Here is a 21,289-nt window from a genome sequence, read left to right on the forward strand (position 1 = left end):
ATTTTTTAAAAGACATAGTACAAAGCAGTGACTTTCCCTCTGCTTCCCAGAAAAGCTTCTTAGAGTACTTATATTTCAACTAATAGGACGTTACTTGTATTAAAACAACCTCAGCCATTCTCACTGATGCATCCTCACTCCTACAGCACTGTGCAAGGTCTTCGTCAGAAGGTGTGGGTGTTGCTGTGTCCTCTGGAAGTGTTCTTCTCTTTCGCACAGGACAGGACCCATTTGCCTGGAAAGATTTACCTCAGTGCTTCTATTTCAGAAACCCACTAAAACACAATTAAATATCTTTGAAGTCAATGATATTTGATCATGTAATGTTGCAAGTACCAATGTACTACTAGATGGAAATGATGACACATTTTTAGAAATTCATATTATATTTTACAAAACTCTTTAAAAAGCTGCAGTACAGTTTCCTCAATTCCAAGTGTTCTTTTCAATTCCTGTGAGTAACCAGTAATTTATATATTACTTCAAGAGCAGAAGCAGAACCCATATTTGCATTCTTGTGCATATTCCTTTAATTACAGGATATCCATTAATCTGTATCATGAGCAGGAAAAAATAAGTACTGAAATAACAATCAGTGGTTCCATAAAGTGAAATAAGAGGTTTTCTTTCATAATTTTATTGATTAAATAGTCAACTTGTAGCAGGAAATTCTCTCCAGTTGTTGATTGGAATGAAAGATGTTTCACTGGGTACTAGTCATAGGAATTTTTATTCATATGTACATTCCTTTGTGTTTCAGTAAAACTAAATCAGACATGGATAGTGTGATTAATTCATCCATAGAATAAAAACCATCAAAAAGCACCACTGTATACATGATTTTTTTAGTGATATGTGCACACTCCTTTACCATCGATAAGGAACTCAGAAGAAAAAGTAACACACCGGTCCTTTTCCTTTAAAACTGTATCTCAGTACTAGAGCCTGGCATTTCTGCTGCAATTTCATAAAGATTACAGGTTTGCTTTTCAGGAACCGCTGACATGTATCCACTAAAAGACCAGAGGAGAAGTGCTAACACGATCATAAATCACTTGCAGTACTGCAGTCTTGGTGTTGCCAGAACCTGCTCATCATAACATAAATCAGAGCTGACTGAAGCCTATGATGCCAACAAGTGATTATCTCAGAGGTCCAGGAAGAGAGTGAGCAAGAGAGTCATATAACCCAGAGATCTCTTCATGCTGAGACATCCTTTCTCAGCCAGTGCAGGATAGCTAGAGAGTCCCAAAGCATCCTAACAGAAACCAGAAAGCATCTGTTTCTTGAATTATGTCAGCCTTAGTTCTTACTCTTCTGTTTCATTCTCCCTGAGAAAGAGCTCAATTTTCAGCTACAGTAGTTTTCTTTTGGTAGATTGTTAGCATATTACCTAGTAGTAACACCATACTAGACTGAGGAAAAATCTTATTAAAAAGGGTCACTATAGAATAAGGAATAAAGATTACCTCACTCAGCTTTCCACAATAATGTTCCAGACTGACTGTTGTAAGCCCAAACACCCACTGCCTCTCTTGTTTCTTTCCTTTGACTGCCCCTAGTCTAAAAGAGACAGAAATATCCATTAAGTCTCAGGTTATTCTGTTACTGCATACATTTCCTTCTGTTTTAATCTGTTATTTTTATTTGTATAATTCTATTTTCCTTCTTCTTCCCTACTTTATCATCTAATCTTGTAAGTATTAGACTATGTACTATTTTTGCTTTTTTCCTCTTTTACAATAGATTGCAGACAACTGTTTCCCAACCCAGAAGGCTTAAATTACAGTATGAATATAGATTGTGAATTGCCTTAGATTCTTCATAATTACTAAAGACTGACTTTGTGCAGTAACATAACTGTCTGTAACAAAATGCTGGAAGGCTTTTATCCTAATGGTTACATTCATAATGCATAAAACAGTATACCATGTTAGAGCTATATTGCAGTTCATATGCCTTTGACATAAGTAACAGCTCTAAGCAATATGGAATTTGTCATCTGTCCTTCAACATCTGATAAACCACAAAGCACCATCTTCAGGGGTGCTTTTCTTTTCCAAGATACTGATATTCCCAACTGTCAGCCCTTTCAGTTTCTATTTCATTTTTAAAGGATGTGTATAGTCATCTCAGCCATGCTATTTTCTCCAGATTGTCTCAGGGATGGGCAATATATTTGATTATCTTCTCTACAGGTATCTAATATATAAAATTTGAAATTTTTCACATATAGACTGTAGGGCTAGTTTTCTCTCTTTTTCTATTTGGTAAGTTCCTGGAGAATTGTTTTGTCTAATGGAGCAGTACTTGCATTTTGTGCTCTGAAACAATGTTGTTTCCAATTCATTGCATAAGGAGAAATGAGGCATCTTATGAAGTAAGCATTAGAATATGAAGTCAGAAAGCCTGCATTGCTAAGCCAGATTGGTCTTTGGGGAAATTCGATATTTCCAACCCACTAAAAAGCTATTATAATCACGTTCTTTTGACTGCCAAGCAAGCTGCACTAGAGACTCCATTTGCTCCCTCCTTAATGCATCTGACTGCTAATACCTCACTTCTAAGTCAAAGCAAGAGATTTTGCCATTCTTGTTGTGAATCTCTTGCACCTCCTGATTCCCAACCTTCGTTCCCATCCAGGTTTCATTAGATTCTAGCACCCTTGCCAAGTCCAGGACAACGTAAACTTGCAGCAATACAGGAACAATGTCTTCTGAATTAAACACTAATTCCTCCAAGGCCCAAAGTGCAAACAGGAAGAGTAAAAACAATAAATGGCGTATATATCTAGATAGTATTTGTAACTTTTATACATTCAACCCTAGCTTCCCAGCTTTATCTCTAGAGCACAATGCAACTGAGGTAAAAGCTGAAGTTTCTCATCTTCTATGTAAACCAGTCTTTTCCTGTCTCCTCCACTCTGATGTGATCTCTTGCTCTGATGTGTTCGGGGTAGAACTGTCTATGATCCCACATTTCAGGCTTGAGAGAAGTACTCCGTTCAAGGCTGCAGGAGTCAGACATACTTTCTTCTATATTCATGATCAAGCCATTGTTATTTTAAACCACTTGAAGCAGTTTGCCTGGGCCTTATCTTTACCTCCATTTAATTTCCTGTATGTTTCAAGTTAACGACGCGCATTGAGAAAGGATAGCATCACACAAATGAGCTCATTTATATATGATATCTCATTACATTTTGAAATAAATATTTACAAATCCAATATATTCGGTCTGTCTCTGGGACTGCTGATCAGCTCAAGGGATTTATAGCCATGACATTTCCCATACATCTGGGAATTCATAGCAGGAATGAAAGTCATCAAGGAACACAGTTTAGAATACTACTTTGTGTTTTGCTATCTGTTCTAAACATACTGCACAGTCCAAAATTTATTTATAGGCAATTAATCATACCCTCAAGGAACTACTAGGAAAGTCCATACTAGGAAGGCTTGGACCTTAGCAAATCTAAGTCTACAGTCTGATACCTCAGTTTCTTAATACAGGTACCCTCAAGCTACAACTCCTAGGAAAGTATTTGACCCTGCAAGGAAAGATGGAAAATCTGGAGCCAGATTACGGAGTTCTTCTGAAAAGAAATCCATGTCTGGCAATCTGATTCCAAAATCAATTTCTGAAATCAGAACGCAAACTGTAGCACAGAAAACTAATACATGTTAAGGGGGTATTCTACATCCATGTATGTACGTAAGCCATATAAAATTTTTAGGAAGAGGTCATATCATTTATTAAACCAACTAACAGAGTTAGAGAAAATGGTTTGCTAAGGGAAAAATTTGGCAATTTATATTGCTTAAGAAACCACAACCATGAGTTCTGAAGAATCAAAAACCACACGAGAACTGCAAACAGCTTCTTCTGTACAGCTCAGACACGTATCTTAACAATAAATAAACATGAAAGACTGCCAGCAGCAAAACATGCGGTTACATTTCAGGATAAAACAAGGTTGCTTGAGAGTCCCCAGTTAAGTGTGGTTTTGTAGTCTGCTTTCCCAGGCTCTAGATCATTCCCATAGGCTGTTTTGCTTTTAGAGTATGGCTATATCCAGTACCCTGTTAAACAACAAAGTAAGTATGTTTCAAGTCTCTATCAATTTTTCAAAAGAATTAAAGTGTCTAAGCTGGTATTTATTCTAAACCCTTTGAAATGAGAATTTGTTGTTCAGCCCAAAATATCCATTCATGTTACTAATAAACCATTGAATTTATGTGAAGTGACTTGATTGACAAGCTTTCTGTGGATCAAAAAGTCATCTGTAACCTAGGGACTTGTCTCTTTCACATATTAACAATTGATTAAAAGGAAGCATTCCAAAATGTTTCTTTTTGTATCAAAGTCATTTAACAAAATCTCCAGTGATAAGTTTAATATTTTAAATTCTTCGGTATATTTTTAATTCCTCATACTACAGATGAAAAAAATGTGCGTGTCACTAACTTTATCTACTGAGTTTCCCTTTAACTCATGAAATAACTCATCTGCATCCTTAGTACACTGAACAATGAATCAAAAAGCTCACAGTCCAGAGCAGAGCTTAACAACGTGAGCAAAGGTAACCTATCCAAACCAAAAGAATTGTGATATACCTCTTCTGCAAATCATGCAAGTCACACTTTGCCTTTAAATTGCTTTTGATTACTTGACTATAATGAGCAAAAACCATTTGCAAAGTGACTGTCATTTAATTAAGTTACTCCAGAGCTAAAATGTAGCACTTTATTTTAAAACTCCACTTAAATTCTTCCAGGAAAACGTGGTATAAATTCAAGCTGGGTTTTGTTGAAGTGCCCTTCAGGAAATGGCTTGTATTATCTGTAAAACATGCACGTGGTAGCAAAAGAGGTCCCAATGGAGATAATTTAGAAAAGTATTATTAACAGTCTTCAGCCTCAAGTGGTCATCCTTTGCATCAGATTTAAGATCTGCAGAAGTCTGTTTCCTAAACAGTCTAAAATAGGCGGGAAGCTGCAACAAGCTAATTATTGGTTTATTAGGTTTTATTTCTATTGACAAAGCCAACATCTTTAAAATTATCTGTTACTGTGTATCCACTAGGCAAGTTTTCTTGTTATTACTGACTGCACACTGCTAAAGTCATGCATTAATATTTCTACTTTCCTTGCTCCTTTGACCCTTTCCTTCTCCTTTGACTGCAAGAAAGCTTATGAGAAATAAGAACACAGGCAGCAAGCGTTTCCCTGCAGCAACCATATTTTCAAGCTAGAGAATGTATTTTCACCTTTTTTTTTTTCCCGCATTATATGTTACATTAAAGAAAAAAACCACCTAATTCTTGCAAATAGCCCTATGGCATCCCGTCTGGCCATAAAAAAAGACAAATATTTTCCCTAAGCACTGGCTGAGGTGGATTCCATCTGGAATTACTCTTCTCCTTATTTGTGACAGATTGACTATGTATTATATTCATAAGAAGACAAATAAACAATAATTTGCTAGTCCATCAAAAGCAAAAAGTCAATAAAAAAGAAGTATATGTGAAATGCAGTTTCTTCAGCTTCCCACTTTTGACCTCTGCAATATTTTCTTGAGCATCTTCCTATTTCTGTCAAACCATCTCTTTTTATATAGATTTTAAATAATTTTATTCTAGTTATAAATTTAAAACTGATTACCAAGGCTAACAATGATGGACCTTAGTGCTTTCTTATTGCTATTTAATTGCCTTAACACCACCAGTGCTTTGACAAACTGGCTGAGATGTATCCATTTTTTTCCAGTTTCATGTTAATAGTTTTTACTTTTATGGTTTAATGTCTCAGTGCTTTTTAAAAGCAGGAGATCTGAACCGTGGCTAGGAACACACTAATGCAAGACAAAAACTCAGAACAGAATTTTTGCTTGGTCAGGACAGACGGCTGTAAAATACAGAAAAGAACTGTATAGTCGTAATTATTTCTGCATTACACCTCTTAAGCAGCAGAATGGCAAGTCCCACCCCTTAACAGGAAAAGCACCTTGCCTGCAAGTTGCAGGTAATTTTATTAGGCTTCAGATAATGAAAGGAAAGCTATGATAATTTTATTAGATTTCAAATACTAAATATTTTAAGCCCACCAGCAATCATCAACCTCCTTATATTTAGAAGTGCCTGAAAAGAATACGTATTTCATTGTGTTCTTGAATCATTTCTCTATGGGATATTTTAGAAGTACTGAGTGATTCAAATATGATTCAAAAAATATAACTCTAATATGCTTTACTCAGCTCAGGATAAAAGGTAGGAAATAAAATTCCAGATACGGTATAGTCAGATCTTTGAAAAAGATAGTTCAGTTCTGATGCACTATCTCCAGTGTTCTCAAACTGGATTAAGATTTTGAGAGAAAAGTAGCCAGATTTTTTCACATAGATTTTGCTGAAAATATTAAATACTTCATAGTTTTCTCCTCCCAAGCTACATTTGAAAATGTAAGCTCTACTTATTTACAGCATTTCCTACCTCTCTCTTGCTATCAAGATGCTGAAAAAAACAGTTTCACTCCTCTAAGCAATGTCACATACAGCACACATCGCATCTCTGATGTTTTTATTAACAAGGGCATACTAGGTTTCCAGGTGAAAATTGAAGTGTTTCTGCTCACTATGAAGACCAAAATTATGATGCTTTGTTTGTTTATGAAAGACATTATTATGACTCATGATACTAAATGATGGTTCACAGAAATCATAGAGCAAAACACTTTCCCATGATTAAAGAAGTTCACCTTTAGCTCCAGCAATAATGACGACACAATTTCAACAGCTTTTCTCTGTTGACAACCAAAGTATCAATATTCTCAGTTACTTTCAGTGTATGAAGGACTGATATATGAATGGTCTAGGTGCAAGAGGACTATATTTGTATGTATCGGGGTCTTGAATACTATACTCTATACTATGTTATATGACTGATGGGTTTGTTTTTTCTTTTAAGTTACAGAAAGGTGCATACCAGATAGTCTGGAACTTAAGCTTTCATGAAATCCAGATAAGCATTTCAGGTGAACTGCATAATTAGCTGTAGTTTAGTCATCTCAGTTTTAAGATACAGTGATATCACAGAAATGAATTAAAACTTTTCCTCTGCAGACATTCAGGTTTCAACAGACCTGAAGAATATAGTGATTTTGCTTTCAAAATGCTGTGTATTGTTTCATATTGGGGGGGTGTCTTACCCTCATGACCTTTACAGTAATTTGGACTGAAATTTCCTTTTCTTGTTTTGTGATCCTTGAGAGGAGTTTGTGCATGTTTTTTAAATGATCTTTTTGGATTGAAAACACTTTTCAGGAGCTCCAGCACAAGTTGTGTGTCCAAAGTTATTTTTTGCCCTTGTGCAAATAGTTCCTTCGCTTTCTGCATCACTGTTAGCCAAGCTGCAGAAACAAATTACACGATTTAGTAGAAATCTTTTATTAAATTTCTCTGTCATTTGCCAATGAGTAAGTTAAATCTCCCTGTAAAATGAATATCAAATCTCAAAAGTTATGTAAATGCCTTCATTAACCAAAATCTTGGCCTTTTTTTGTTATTTAGATCTAAAAGCTAATGTAAAACTTCACCAGCTTTGCCTATGAATTTTATTCTTCACAATCCCATTGCTAAGCAGTCCTTTAAAGACTCACTGACTTTGCGATTCTTAATTGGTGAATTCCCCCTAATTCAAGCTAGAAAGAAAAATGCCTGCATTGAACTTCTTGTGGACAGAAACAGTTTTCTCTGGAAATGAAATCTTTGCTTCTAAGCTATTCATTGATGCCCGCTCCTCACACATTTCATGTTTTTCTCCTGTGAGATAATAGTCATCTCTACAGTTTTTAATTTTGATATTGTAAACAGAGGATTATGACTGCACACGGGGATTAAGTGCTGGAGATGATAAAAAATAGCCTTAGAGTTAAACTGCTGAAAAGACATTTTAAAAATATAGGTTACAGCCTGTATGGAGAGTGTCAGTAAACAGAAGGTTTCTGATGTGGTGTCGCCTGAGTCTTCATCACTAATACTCCTCTGTTGTCAGCTCACTAAACCCTGCAAAACTGCAAAATTCCGGTCATCTCTTAAATTGGGAACAACCTTGTTTCCTTTGGTCATAAAATGCGAATGTAAAAGAATGAGTGTAATGTGACATGATGGGTACCATTATTTTTTTAGAATACTTTGCATTTGGAAGCTGAAATGTGTGTCTTTTGTGTGGGATAAGTCATTGATCAGTCTGATGTCAGAACTGTTTACCGTGCTGTAAAAGCTTTGTTCTCTTTCACTGCCATAGCCTGTAGTATCAGACATTCCACTGCATGACTGCAAAGCAACACAAAGCCCAACCATTTTCCACCGTCTCCTCAACTGCTGCAATCATGTTCTGTAATAACTGAAAAATCACTCATTATTAGTCCGAGACCACAGCTTTCTAAGTCAGAGAATAGGATTCAGTACCTGTTTTAGAGACACATGAAAAATGAGGTAAAGGACAACACATTACAAGGTGAAGAATCACAAGCATTGAAATGATTAACCTTTAAGTACCACCATGCAAGCCACATAGTTACATTATGAACATAGTTGTTTAGACTATCTCTCCGTTTTTTATTTTCCACAAGTTTGAAGAAATATTCTACATTCATCTCAGTTGGCTCACAATTTTCTGTGCCTAGTTTTACCAGAAATTGTAATGTACACCACTCTCTTCTAATCAAAAGAACATGACCTCTCCTAATAGTTGCTAACTATTGCATATATGGGTTTTTCTGAGCATTGTGCTAATACTAAAACTCTGCAAAGTGGTACATCAGTCACACCTAAGTCAAACTGCTGGTAGAAATGGAAGGCAAGTCAGAATACAAATTACTTCTTTCAACACAATGTGGATATCTGTGGTTGTCCAACACACTTGCTGAGCCTGGGATCCTGGAAAATCATAAGCTGCATGAACTACAGTAGTCTTACTTGTCCCAAAAAAGAGGCAACTTCCACTACTAAGAATATTAATCAGTTCAGGATTTTGTTAATTCTCAAGGAAGGATATCAACCCTCACACAGCAAGCAGTATATATACCTGAGGTGACAGAATGACCATGCTGAGAATGGGTACACTAGCATAACTGCCACAGTCCCATGCATAAATACTAAATTTATAAAAAGATGCTTTGGATTGTCTGTCTTCTAGGTATCTTTCTTTTGTTATATTCAAGTGACAAGTTACGAGCAAAGAGGCAGCAATCCCTAATACCTCACCACTAAGCATGTCTCAGTACTTACAGCTCCATTTTTTTTCCCCTCTCTCTTCCTCCCTGCAGCTTTCTTTTCCTTTCTCCTACTGGTTTTACAAAGTTATTGTAAACTTTTCATGTTCAAACTAGCTTTTACAATCTTGCTTCTCACCCATATGCAGAAATCTCAATCATCCATATAAAAACTTGCAAAACTGGCATTTTGTCATTTCAGGAAAATGGTAGCCAAGACTAAACCACATTTTATTTAGTTTTTTATTTATTTGTACAAGCCAGTGTTACCGCATGAGAGGTAAGAGCACTGATCTTCACAACACCTGGGATGCATTTGTGGTTTTTTCATATTTACATTTGCTTTCATTCGCTGCCGTGCATTACAGAAGTGCATTTCTCACAGTACTATCTTCAGACAGCAGCACCAATTTAATAAATTTCTCCTTTCGCTCACTAGGGGCTGGGAACAGAACCTTGGACCTTCAAATCTGACACCCAAATTCCTCATCCATGCAAAGCTTCGATTGCTCTTAGCATTTCGGCCCTCAGCAGCCCTGCAGAGGGCAGCACCCATCCCTCACGAGGATGGACCTAGCTCAGCCATCCAGAGCATTACGTGCCTGGTTTGATAATTTCAGTAAGAAAAAAAAAAACAGGGTAAAGGGCAAGATTCATAAAAATGAGCAATTGAATCCTTTAAAGTGAAATATGTTTTAAAACTTTTATTTCTGTTCTATAAAATATAAATAGGAAATTAAAAAGGCAGCTAGAAAAATAGTACGTCAGAATTTCAATGAGGTCTATGAGATACTCTGTGTTATTTTTCTGCAAGTAATACAATTTTGATTCATTTCCAAATAAATATCTTTAGTTCTTCTCAGCATTATTCAAATCAGAAACTTTTGGGATTGTTACAGCCTTACAAAATAACAAGTGTTTGCTTTCTATACCCTTATTTAAACATAAAAGTATTTCATAGCGTCTTTGATCTCAGATCATGCTTTGTGGCATATACATGAACTATTTTACTGGCTACTGAAATGCAGCCATCTCTGAGGTGAAACACAGCACCTGTTTAATTGTATTCAAAGCACTATATGGCATTGAGAACAGATTACAGTATCCAACTGAAACTGCAGGAAGCATTTTGCTAGACAGAACATAGCTAACTCTACTGGAATTTGGCCATAGCGTTCAGATTAACACCTCTGTCTTGCAGGAAAGATCACCCGTGGAATTTTCTCAATATTCACTTATACTACTTGTATGCTTTCATCTCTGTTTAAAAGTAAACTAGTCCTTCCAGAATGGCATCAAGAAACAGTATACATTAAAAATAGATTCACTTAAAATGAGACACATTCACAAAATCTTATTTTTTGAGGATTTTGCAGGAAACACATGCAGTGCTTTCTGAACAGCCGCATAATTTTCTTTCTTGGTCTTTCTGCCTACTGAAAGACATCTTCATATCTCAGAAGGGAAACGTTGTCAATGCCACTGTTGTTAGAAAATCCTAACAGGAAGATGCTACAGCCTTTAAATGCCATTATCAGTGCCATGCTGGTTAAACCTATAAATTTTGGTTAGTATCTACATGTACTGTAGCCTGTAGGGTGCCAGACCACTGGAAGTAAGCACTAGTTTAGACTTCTGAAGAATTTTCCCTATTTCATCCTTATAGAGGATATAACAGGGATGTGTTAGCAGAGGGAATCAGTATGACATGACAGTTTGACATGAGACTTGGCAAAAGAATGTATGAAACATGGTGGGATGAAGGGCAAGTCAGTAGGATAACCCTCCCCATTTCACTTTTTCATTAGTCAGTTTATAGAGTCTTGACAACTATCTGCATCAGGAAATAAAAGGAGGATAAAGCCAAGTGTTTCTGTAATGCAAAGCTGTTAAAGAACATACAAAGACCTGTTTGTCAGAATACAGCAGAAAACAAACAACAGTAGATGGTTCCTTTGCTCTCAGTTGCAAAGACAGCACTTAGCCAAATGTGAATACTATCATGCTACTAAATAAAAGGCGGATGAGCTGCTCTCTGGACCCCGAGCACAGCTCCTTTCCACACACCAAAACTACTCTCTTTCCTTCCTGAAATGCTGCATCTATGTCCAAGCCATCTAACTCTGAATCATGCCCAGGCATAAAAGGAAAAGGTAATCAGGGTATGCGTTAACAAACAGAATGGTTTGCTATGGGCCAGTGTCCAACCCCATGCCCCAACCCTGTCGTATTTATAAGTACAGACATAGCCCATTAGTCTTTTACCAAAGCCACAATTCCCTTTTTACAGGGAATTTTATTTTACAAACCTTTTCTACTTTCTTCATTTCTGTCTTTTTCTCACTCACAAAGATTCAAGGAGATTTTAAAAAGGCACTGAACAAATTTACCTGTGGCTATTACATGTGACAGTCCACGGGCAACCTCCAGTTCAGGGGTCTGTAACCACTGACCACCTAAAGCTGTAAGCATACATTAACCAGAGGAAGGTTCAGTTATACTGGCCATTTTCACAGAGTCTAAATGGACTTCCATTCTAAGTATCTTATGTCTCTGTTTTCTGACATCTAGCTGCAGTCAGAGCCAGCTGAAACCACTTGTTTTATTGAATTACAATAGTATTCACTGATTTTCATAGCTCAAACTCTACTCCAGGATTACATATGATCTAATTTCATGGTGAATTTCAGCTTCTAGACATCTTAGAACAAGTTTCTTTTTAAATTTACCCTCAATGAAAGTTAGCTCACCTGCCTCACCTGCCCTCAACAGAATAATACGTATTTTCAGGATGGAAAAAAGACAAAATTACACATGGTTAAAAACCTTAAGCATGAGGATTACTCCAGGAGGAATTATGCATAAATCCTGATATCCAATCCCTACAGTTTTCAGAAGAACATCAAAACTGCAGCACTGTGCGATGCCCAACCAATTCCAGACCCAGGACCATCCAACATTGCACCCTGCCTATGGATGTTCACAGCAAGAGGAGGGATCCCAGGATCCTCCAAAAGCACACAGATTCCCAGCTTCTATTGAAGGGAAAAGGACTCTGCACAATCTTTAGTCATTCTCTACTAAACTGATATCTCTTTATATTTTAGAAAATAAGCTTTTTGAGTAAGCATGAATAACCTTGATCACCCAGGGAAATAGAGGACAGAACAGAAAAGGGTGATTTCACTAAACTCTTTTTCTCCCGTTAGATCCATCATCATATCACACATTTGAGGGAAAAGCGTATGAGGTTTTACTGAGTATCTGATATAAATGTTATTGAAAATTAAAATGGCAGGAAATCAACTGAAGAAGTTTTTGTTTTCATTTCTGTTAGTCCTTCCCTGCCCATTTTCCCCCCCCCAGCTGTTTCAATTGACTGCAAACTTTCCTAAAGCACACTGCCTAGCCTGCTTCTAGTTTCAGGCAATTCTCATCATGAACTTAGCCCACTGTAGACACACCACTTTGTTACTCTGTACACTTGGGAATTGCTAACAGCAGAACACAAGAGAAAAGGTTGGAAAAAAACATGAAAGTGCTCACTAAGAACTATGTCTTCCTTCATTCAAAGGAAGCTCCCTGAAGCCTGAAAAATGAACAAGCAGATAGCTAAGACCACTTCAGAAAGAATGTCACCTCAACAGCATTGATATAGAAGAATGTAATGGACAACAGACTTTAAAAATTCCTTGCTCAATACTTTTACTATCAGTGGAGATGCCTGACTGAAGAATGTCACTGTGTATGCACAGAGAGCTGGTGAAAGGATATTCTCTAGAAAGGGCACATACCTCTCAATGTGCTCTTACAAAGAACCTGGAGATTACTACTCACAAGTAACACTGCAAAGCCAGAGGTTTTTGTTGAACAAAAACATATATTTAGATGAAGAAGCTTATGTTTTCTCAGTGTTACTAAATTCAGAGAATTGGAATTGAACTGAAAGGGCAAAGGTACTTTCTCTGTCCACCTGCAGCTCTATGAATTTTAATTGCTATTCAAATTCCGAGAACTTTGGTTTATACATGCATTAACCTTATGTAAATAAATAATAATGCTCAGGAACATGACTAATGTACTGACATACATTTTTAAAATCAATGTACTACTGAGTCACCACTACAATATATCACTACACTATATGAAGTAAAAGAACTCTATACACTATGGAGCAACACTAGAACATGGGAAGCTTTGACTCTTATGCATGAGTTTACTTTCTAAACCTAACCTGTCAAAGTATAAACTTACTGAGATTTAAGATTCCTGACTTTGCTCTGCTTCAAAGGAAGCTATTTTAAGACAGCTGAGCCATGAGAATGCAATCACTTGGATCTCTATCTGCATAAAATGCAAGGTTTTAGGCAAAGCCTTTATGGCATTTACCCATGAACGCGATTTTAAATTGTAAGAAATATTTGGGAATGAGATAACTTTTTTTTTAACATACATTAAATAAGCTGACATCAGGGTTACGTGCCTGCCGCTGAACTTCACCATTTCCTCTTTCTTACAATCACTGTTTCTCTTCCTCCAGCCAGGAGGCAATTAGACATTTTTCATGCATTTATGTGTATGTGTTCACATATTGCTGACTCTCAGGACATTTGCTTTGTTGATATTCCTAATACTGACATTAATTACTTTTTACAGTACAGAGATTATCATACCTCAGTTGTGATAATGTGACATCAGGCTGTATTCTCATTTACATTAGACTTTATTTAATCCATATCAAAATGTAACAGGATCTCAAAGTGAAAGTAAATATCAGACTAGAAGAGCCTCCAACTTCTTATATAATAACAATAAATAAGGGCATTCATACAATACCTTAAGAATGCCTTTAATAGCCCTAATAATTTATAATATAATAATTTAATATTACAGAACTGGTATACAGTAACTCTGTTAACAACACTGAAATTGTTACAGATTCACATACTTTTACGTAAGATCAAAATATGGCATCTGTAGTTATTTCGTATAAATATTTTAGCTTTTACTGAGTTTAGAAGTTAGCTATGAAAAGAAGAAGTTATCATACCAGTAGAAATTTCAGGGTAGTAAAGAATAATGTTCAGATTTTAGAACTGCTGTTGCTTTCTAGCTCTTGTTGAGAAAACTACTGCATAGCAGTTTCTCATAGACTAGAAATGTGAAATTGCACCTTTTTAAAAAAACAAAAGCGAAACACAGAGCTGAAATGAAACACAGATCATAAGGTTTTGTTTCTACTTCCTAACGAGATGAGAATAACTCTTCAGTTATTCTGTAGTTTCTGGTAAGATCTTTGTATATGTGATTTCAGACGTGTTTCTCACAAAAAAATTTTCTACTGTTTTCTTGCCATTTTTTAATTTACCCAAATATTTATGGCAAAATACGGCTAAAATTATTTTCAAGTTTTAGTTCCTTACCAGAAAGGTTTTTTTGACATTTCTGCAGTTCTGATAAGAACACAAATAAAATATAGTTCCAGTGAGTATTTCCACTGTTCAGGAAAGAAACCTTTTCAGAGACTGTCTCTGTTCCCACATATGTCTTCTCTCGCAATACTACTCTGAAGCAACTATTTGACAAATGGGTGCATGAAATGAGGAATATTAGATACATAGAATATCAACCATTACACTGAACAAGTAATAGTCCCTGTCTAGGGGAAAGGTGTAGCCTATGTAAACAAACCCAAGTTTAACATTAAATTCTCAGCAGTATAGGACACAGCTGCCACATACTTACAGTCCTAGAAGAATGGGTTTGCAGCTTTCCAGTGTAAGCTACACTACTGTTAGTCCCTGGGGTAGGGCTGCATTAGAAGACTCACATATACCTCTACAACCTGCCATCATCCCCGCCCTGCAGCACAAACGTGCTTTAAAGCCCTTGTGCAGTTCTAGGGGATCTAACTTCAGCACCATGGGGATACCAACCAGATACCAACTATATGGTAATTTTAAATTATATAACCAGCCAAGAGTACTAGAGGATTATCTCCTGCTATGTTCTTTAAAGATGTATCTAGCAGTGATACTGTGAATCACACATCAGCAGGTTTTCTCTTTAGCAGGTAAACTAGTTGGAAGAAAATGAAGTGCTAAACTATGTTAATGAATACTCTATCACAAGAATCAAGCAGCACGTTATCTGTTAGGAATAATCATAATAACCAAACAAACAGCGTTCTTTGCAGGAGTTGGCAATACACTGGATTAAGGATAATCAGCAGTAATTATTCATCTGGACTTCAGAAAAGCCTTTTATTGTCTTTTGAACATACTTTGTCCAAGGGTAAAACGGTCAGGAGGGGACCGATTATGTTCTTTTGTGGAACAGAAAGTGTTTAAGAGAAGAAAACCGGAAGTATTAACAGCTACAGCTCAATGTGGTAAAAAAAAAAATTTAAAAAATCTATCATTACTTTAAGGAAATGTCTTGGAACTGGGGGAATTACTGTGCTTATTAAACTTCTGAAAGAAGACAGGAACAAAAAAGGTGATAAAACTGGTGAATTACAATCTTTTTTATGTTAGTCTAGAGAGGATGCTGAGGTATTTCAGAAGAACCCAATAAAACTAGAAAATTATGCAACACTGCCAAATGTTACCTTATCCATATTGGAAGTAATCGATGGAGTTAGTCGGGAAATTGATAAATTGCCAATGAAGTACAACAGTTCAGCAAAAAGCCTGACTCTTGCTGTCATTCTGGACAGTTCAATATGCACATCTGTTCAGTGGACAACTTTGAGCCTATCTCCACAGAAACACGAACTCTGTTTCAAAGACTCAAACACCTCCACTCGCTATGCTCTTCATCATGTTGAGGTGATGTGTGACTGACCTCTCAGTCTCAAGACACCATATGAAGGGTGTCTTGCCACACGGACTCTGTCTTCAAAGACATATACATAATGGTCACCATCACACAATCCAAGCTTTTATGAAAATTATCTTCTGAAATACAGAAAATATGCTGAGTAAAACAGCTGCCATTACAGAACTGTGAAATGCAGGGGTGCTTCTGGATCCAGGCAGCACATCCCCATACCACCGCAAGCCCATACCAGCCTGAAACGTGGCACATACCAGCCATCTTCACACTCTGGTTTTCACAGTAAGGAAACCCAGCTGCCTGGCTGGAGCCAGTGTATTGCATCAGTTGCTTATCCCAGACAAGCAGGAGGCCAAGGCCCTAGAACACACCCCAGAGGATAAGCACAGACACCACTACAAAAGTTGATTTATGAAACCTAATGCTGCTATTGACTCCTTTGGAGTCAACAGAACAACAGAAAGTAGAGTCACCACTGCCTCTCAAAAGTTACCAACAGTGTTAGGAGATTTAACAAAACTGAGCTGTTTCATGGGCTTGATTACCATATTTGCAGTATCCAAATGCATTGATAAGGGGTTTTTTCTATTAAGTAGCTGAAAGCAATTCTGGTTGTTGGAAGCAGATGAAGGTTATAATTTAAAAAAAAAGTTTTTCAATGGAAAATTGCAGATTTGGATTGAACACAGCATTTCTCAAATTTGCAATCTAATCATGACTTCTAGTAAGTATGTTTTTCACACAAGACATAATTAAACTGTGGAACTCCATGCCAGTGGATGTTGTGCCTCCAAAAAGTACAGATGAGTTAAAAATTTACTTGAGAAATTCATGGAAGAAAGCATCACGAAAGACTGTTGAACACAGAGTTACAACCTCTGACCCAGTAAGTACCACAGTTTGCTGGAAGGTTACACCAAGAAAAGTATTACTATGTTTGTTCTCTTCTTACACTCCTCTTCTAAGCATCCACTGCTGGCCATTGCTACAGAAAGGAGCTAAATGGATCAAGGAGACTGATCCAGTGCAGCATTTTTTTACTGGGATACTTCTTTTGGAACTAAGCAAAAAAAATCATGTTTTCTTATTCAGACATCAGCGCCATCAACTATCAGTTCATATGTTGAAAGCAATCCGACTTGTCTGGAGAAAATGGCCCTTGTGTGTTATTTTGTCCTAGGAGTTTTGGTATCAATTAGACAAAGTATGTGAAATAAGTCAAAATGCAAGCAAGCAAGTGTGTGCATTCAACATGCTACAGATAAATAAAACTACAACATGTTTAGTATTTAATTGATTATCATTTTCATATTTAGGTCTTTTTTAACGCAATGTCTATTGTCATGGTGTAACCCCAGCCAGCAACTAAGCACCACGCAGCCGCTCACTCACTCCCCCCACCCAGTGGGATTGGGGAGAGAATAAAAAAAAATTAAAAAAATTAAAAAACCCTCATGGGTTGAGATAAAGACAGTTTAATAGGACAGAAAGAAAGGAAAATAATGATAATAATAATAAAATTACAATAATAATACTAAAAGAATTAGAATATACAAAACAAGTGATGCACAAGGCAATTGCTCACCACTTGCCGACCGATGCCCAGTTAGTTCCTGAGCAGTGATCCACCCCTCCCAGCCCGCTCCCCCCCGTTTATATACTGGGCATGACGCCATATGGTATGGAATATCCCTTTGGCCAGTTTGGGTCAGCTGTCCTGGCTGTGTCCCCTCCCAGCTTCTTGTGCCCCTCCAGCCTTCTTGCTGGTTGGGCAAGAGAAGCTGAAAAATCCTTGACTTAGTATAAACGCTACTTAGCAACGCCTAAGAACATCAGCGTGTTATCAACATTATTTTCCTACTAAATCCAAAACACTTCACTATACCAGCTACTAGGAAGAAAATTAACTCTATCCCAGCTGAAACCAGGACATCTATATATACAGAGAAACCAGCAAAAAGCTTATTTTTCTGTGCAGAAGCTGCATATAAGCAAACTCACATTCTTTCACTGTTTTCAAATGCATCTCTTCAGTGAATTAGGTTTTTTGAGTATTTGAAACATTTCACAGCTCACCTATAAATCCCAGAAAACATTTAATACTTGGATACACAGAATTTCTCTCTATATTCTATTGCTGGAAGACTCCTTATAAGATTATCTAATAGCTCTCAATGTGTTTTTCAATTTCTTTTTAAAAATTTTTTCCATGTGTCTTCATTAAACTGAAGAGATTTATTGCAATAATTCTGAATGAATGTTGGAAGAGAAAAGTCTAGCCTGACTTTGGCGTACGAGCTCTGAGAATCTGAAAAACTGTTTGCAGGGGTTTAGTAACTTTAATAAATGCATTCATGATCACACACTCCTATAAAAATACATCCCTTCAGTTTCACTACAGGTTTCCTTCATACAAACCACCAAAATTCCTTAAGAAAAATATAGTCTTTTGGAAGCAAATTCAGAAACAAAGAAAGTCCATAACTGCCTCTGGGAAAAATACAGTAGTGTATCTCTCTGCAAACTTTTACGCAAGTTCTTTCTAAAATAATTGCTGTTAGAAATCCTTGCTCAGCATTTCTTCTTTTTAAAATAATTCTAAAAACGTAAAACTATCCCAACGGCACAATGATTTCTACAGTTCTTTTTTCTGGTGGTTTTTTTTTTTCCCCTACACTTGCTAAATTTATGAAAAAGATAAATTGCTACTGAACCTGGAGATCATTCTACAGCACTAGAGAACAGTAGATTTAACAGCAGATTAGAGCCAAAAGAAGCCTCAAAATGCCACATGAGCAACCCACAATTTGTCTTCTGTTCCCATCCAAACGGCAATGAAGACATACTGGGTCTGCCAGCCCTGGATGTAATGCAATGACTCTCAGTATAAAAACTTGTAAACTAACAAGAACACTGAGAAATGTGAATCTTCACTGCTTCAATGTTCTTTTATGAACAACAAATATCTTAATAACAATCTGTGCAAATTATCAAGTCACTGATGTTTGTAATTTACGTGAGATCAACAAATCAAGGAAGGTTCAGAAAGGTTTCTGGTGTTTTCATGGGCAGGCTGACAGTTCTCCCCCTTCCCCATCCACTTGGACAAGTATAGTATTATATTTAGAAACAGACCTAAGCATATTTCTACCAAAGCAGTGATGGGGAGTGGGGGGTTATTTGTGTTTGGGCTTTTGCATTTCAGACAGGAACACATACCACTCTGCAAGGACTGAACTAATTAAAGTGCTAATTGACTCTCTAGCACCTATAAAGAGGTAATTCACCCATGCCATCTCCCACTGGAAACTGCAATGATAATTAGCATAGAAAGGACTGTTTATTTAGTGGTCAGCATAAGATAGTCATAAGTATTTGTTAGTAAGAGCAGAAAGACAGAGGGCAAATAAGGATATGAGTGTTTTTAATGGATGATTAAATCTGGGTAGCTTGATCTCCTTTCATGCTGTGGATGTTGTTGTGCTGCAGTCACGCCTCTCACTGCCAGCCTGCGCTGGGATGATAATCAGTCACTATGAAAACTCATTAGCTCCACAGCAATGAGTCCTCCACTGCTGAAGCTTGGTGCTGTTCTTAGTACCATGGCAATGATCTCTAACTGGATGTCCCAAACTCTCCCATCTCTGGTAGGACTAAATACCACCAGAATAACCACTTCAGATACTCTAGTAAGTAGCTGTGATGTGTTGCAAGCCATCTTAATGCTGAAGTAGTATTTAAGTGCCAGCAAAAGCTTTAGTTTGTTGCCTCTTTGTAAATCTCTTTTTAAGCTACTAATCTTCCTATCATCACTTAATGCATGCTTCTCTTTGGGCATCATAAAACTGCACATTGGTGAGCATGTTGTGGTCTTATTATGAAAGGAAAGGTTTTAAAATAGCACCTTTAAATATTTAAGAACAAATGCCTTCATCTTGAGCGTGAAATGCTAAAAATAGTACAGCAATGCCATTTCATTTGTCTAGACTTTTTTTCCTATGTTTACTGTTCCAGAAAAATGTATTGCATTATTAAGAAAAAAAGTCTGGCAGTAGGTTTCTTTTTGTCTCAATAATATTATATATTAGCTATTCAGTATAATATGCAAGGAGTCTTATTCTTTCCTATTTTTCTTTATCGGAGTACAGTTAAGCAAACAAATAGCTGTTAGAAACAAAATAAAATTGGTACTAGAAGGCTGGGTACCAGATTTTTAGAAAGGCTGATATGGGAATAATACAAGTGACAGAAATATCACTTTGTATCGTTGATGCTCATATACAGCAGCCTCTGTTAATGAAGACCTACAGAAAAGCTGTGATTAACTACTCATGAGAAGCCTAAAAATTAAAGTAATACTTTAATTGGACAAGAGGGAACACTATACTGGTATTCATAAATTAAACTAGAACATCATTTTCCTAAATGTTTAGTAAAACACTCTTTTCCGTGTATCTTTGTGTCACTGCAATCAGATGTTTACAGAATAGTATGTTATGTAAAATGTAAATTTAACTATTTGTACAGTAGTTCACTATGCTCAGAACTTAGTTTTTTAGTTGTAACTAAAAATGATGCATTTACTAATCAACATTTAATTGAATATATGCATGCAGGAAAAACATTACTGCAGAAAATCACTGCATTTAGACTTTAAATATTACTACTTTAAAAATAATTAAATGATGTTGTAAGAAAGAATTCTGTTGTGTTTTAGAGCAGCAAGAAGAGGAGAAGACAAGGAAAAGTTCTATTTTATTTTCCTTAAATGTAACTTGTGCTCATTGAACTACAGTATATATTTGCTAGTTCTTGTGGCAATATGATATTACAAGTAATAAAGTTCCCTATCACATTTAAATCCAAGTTTAAAGTTGCAACTGAGTAACTACAAGATGCACACTAGTTATAATAACACACACATATATTTATACACACACACGTGTTTATATATATTAACATGTTCAAATTCCAAGTAGTGTAAACTGTCACGCTTCCCTTGGCTACAACAGAGCACTGCTGTTATAAATGCCTCCTAAGCATTATTTCAATAGTGCTCTTTGCACTCATTGAGTTGGAGTTATATGCATATTTTGTGTTTCAAGATGGGTAGCAGGAGTGCCAGTAAAGCTGGGGAGACAATCATAAAAACCTGATTATCTGACCTTGGCAGCACCTGC

At 36.5% G+C, this 21,289-nt stretch overlaps 1 protein-coding gene across 5 annotated transcripts in view; it reads left to right on the plus strand.

The window, feature by feature from the left end:
• OLFM3 (olfactomedin 3) overlaps nucleotides 1-21,289 on the plus strand; it is a 66,460-nt gene that overhangs the window by 22,362 nt on the left and 22,809 nt on the right. The window contains exon 1 of one of the 5 annotated variants that reach the window (XM_050900656.1): nucleotides 19,670-19,839. The exons of 1 other annotated variant lie outside the window; for it this stretch is intronic. In XM_050900656.1, the coding sequence (XP_050756613.1) occupies nucleotides 19,670-19,839 (170 nt within the window). Of the gene's footprint in view, nucleotides 1-19,669; nucleotides 19,840-21,289 lie in introns of those variants that run through there. 3 more of the 5 variants (XM_050900659.1, XM_050900660.1, XM_050900658.1) reach the window with 3 other exon arrangements.

This window comes from Gymnogyps californianus, chromosome 8 (genome assembly GCF_018139145.2).
Source record: "Gymnogyps californianus isolate 813 chromosome 8, ASM1813914v2, whole genome shotgun sequence".
In the NCBI taxonomy this organism is placed as follows: Eukaryota; Metazoa; Chordata; class Aves; order Accipitriformes; family Cathartidae; genus Gymnogyps; species Gymnogyps californianus.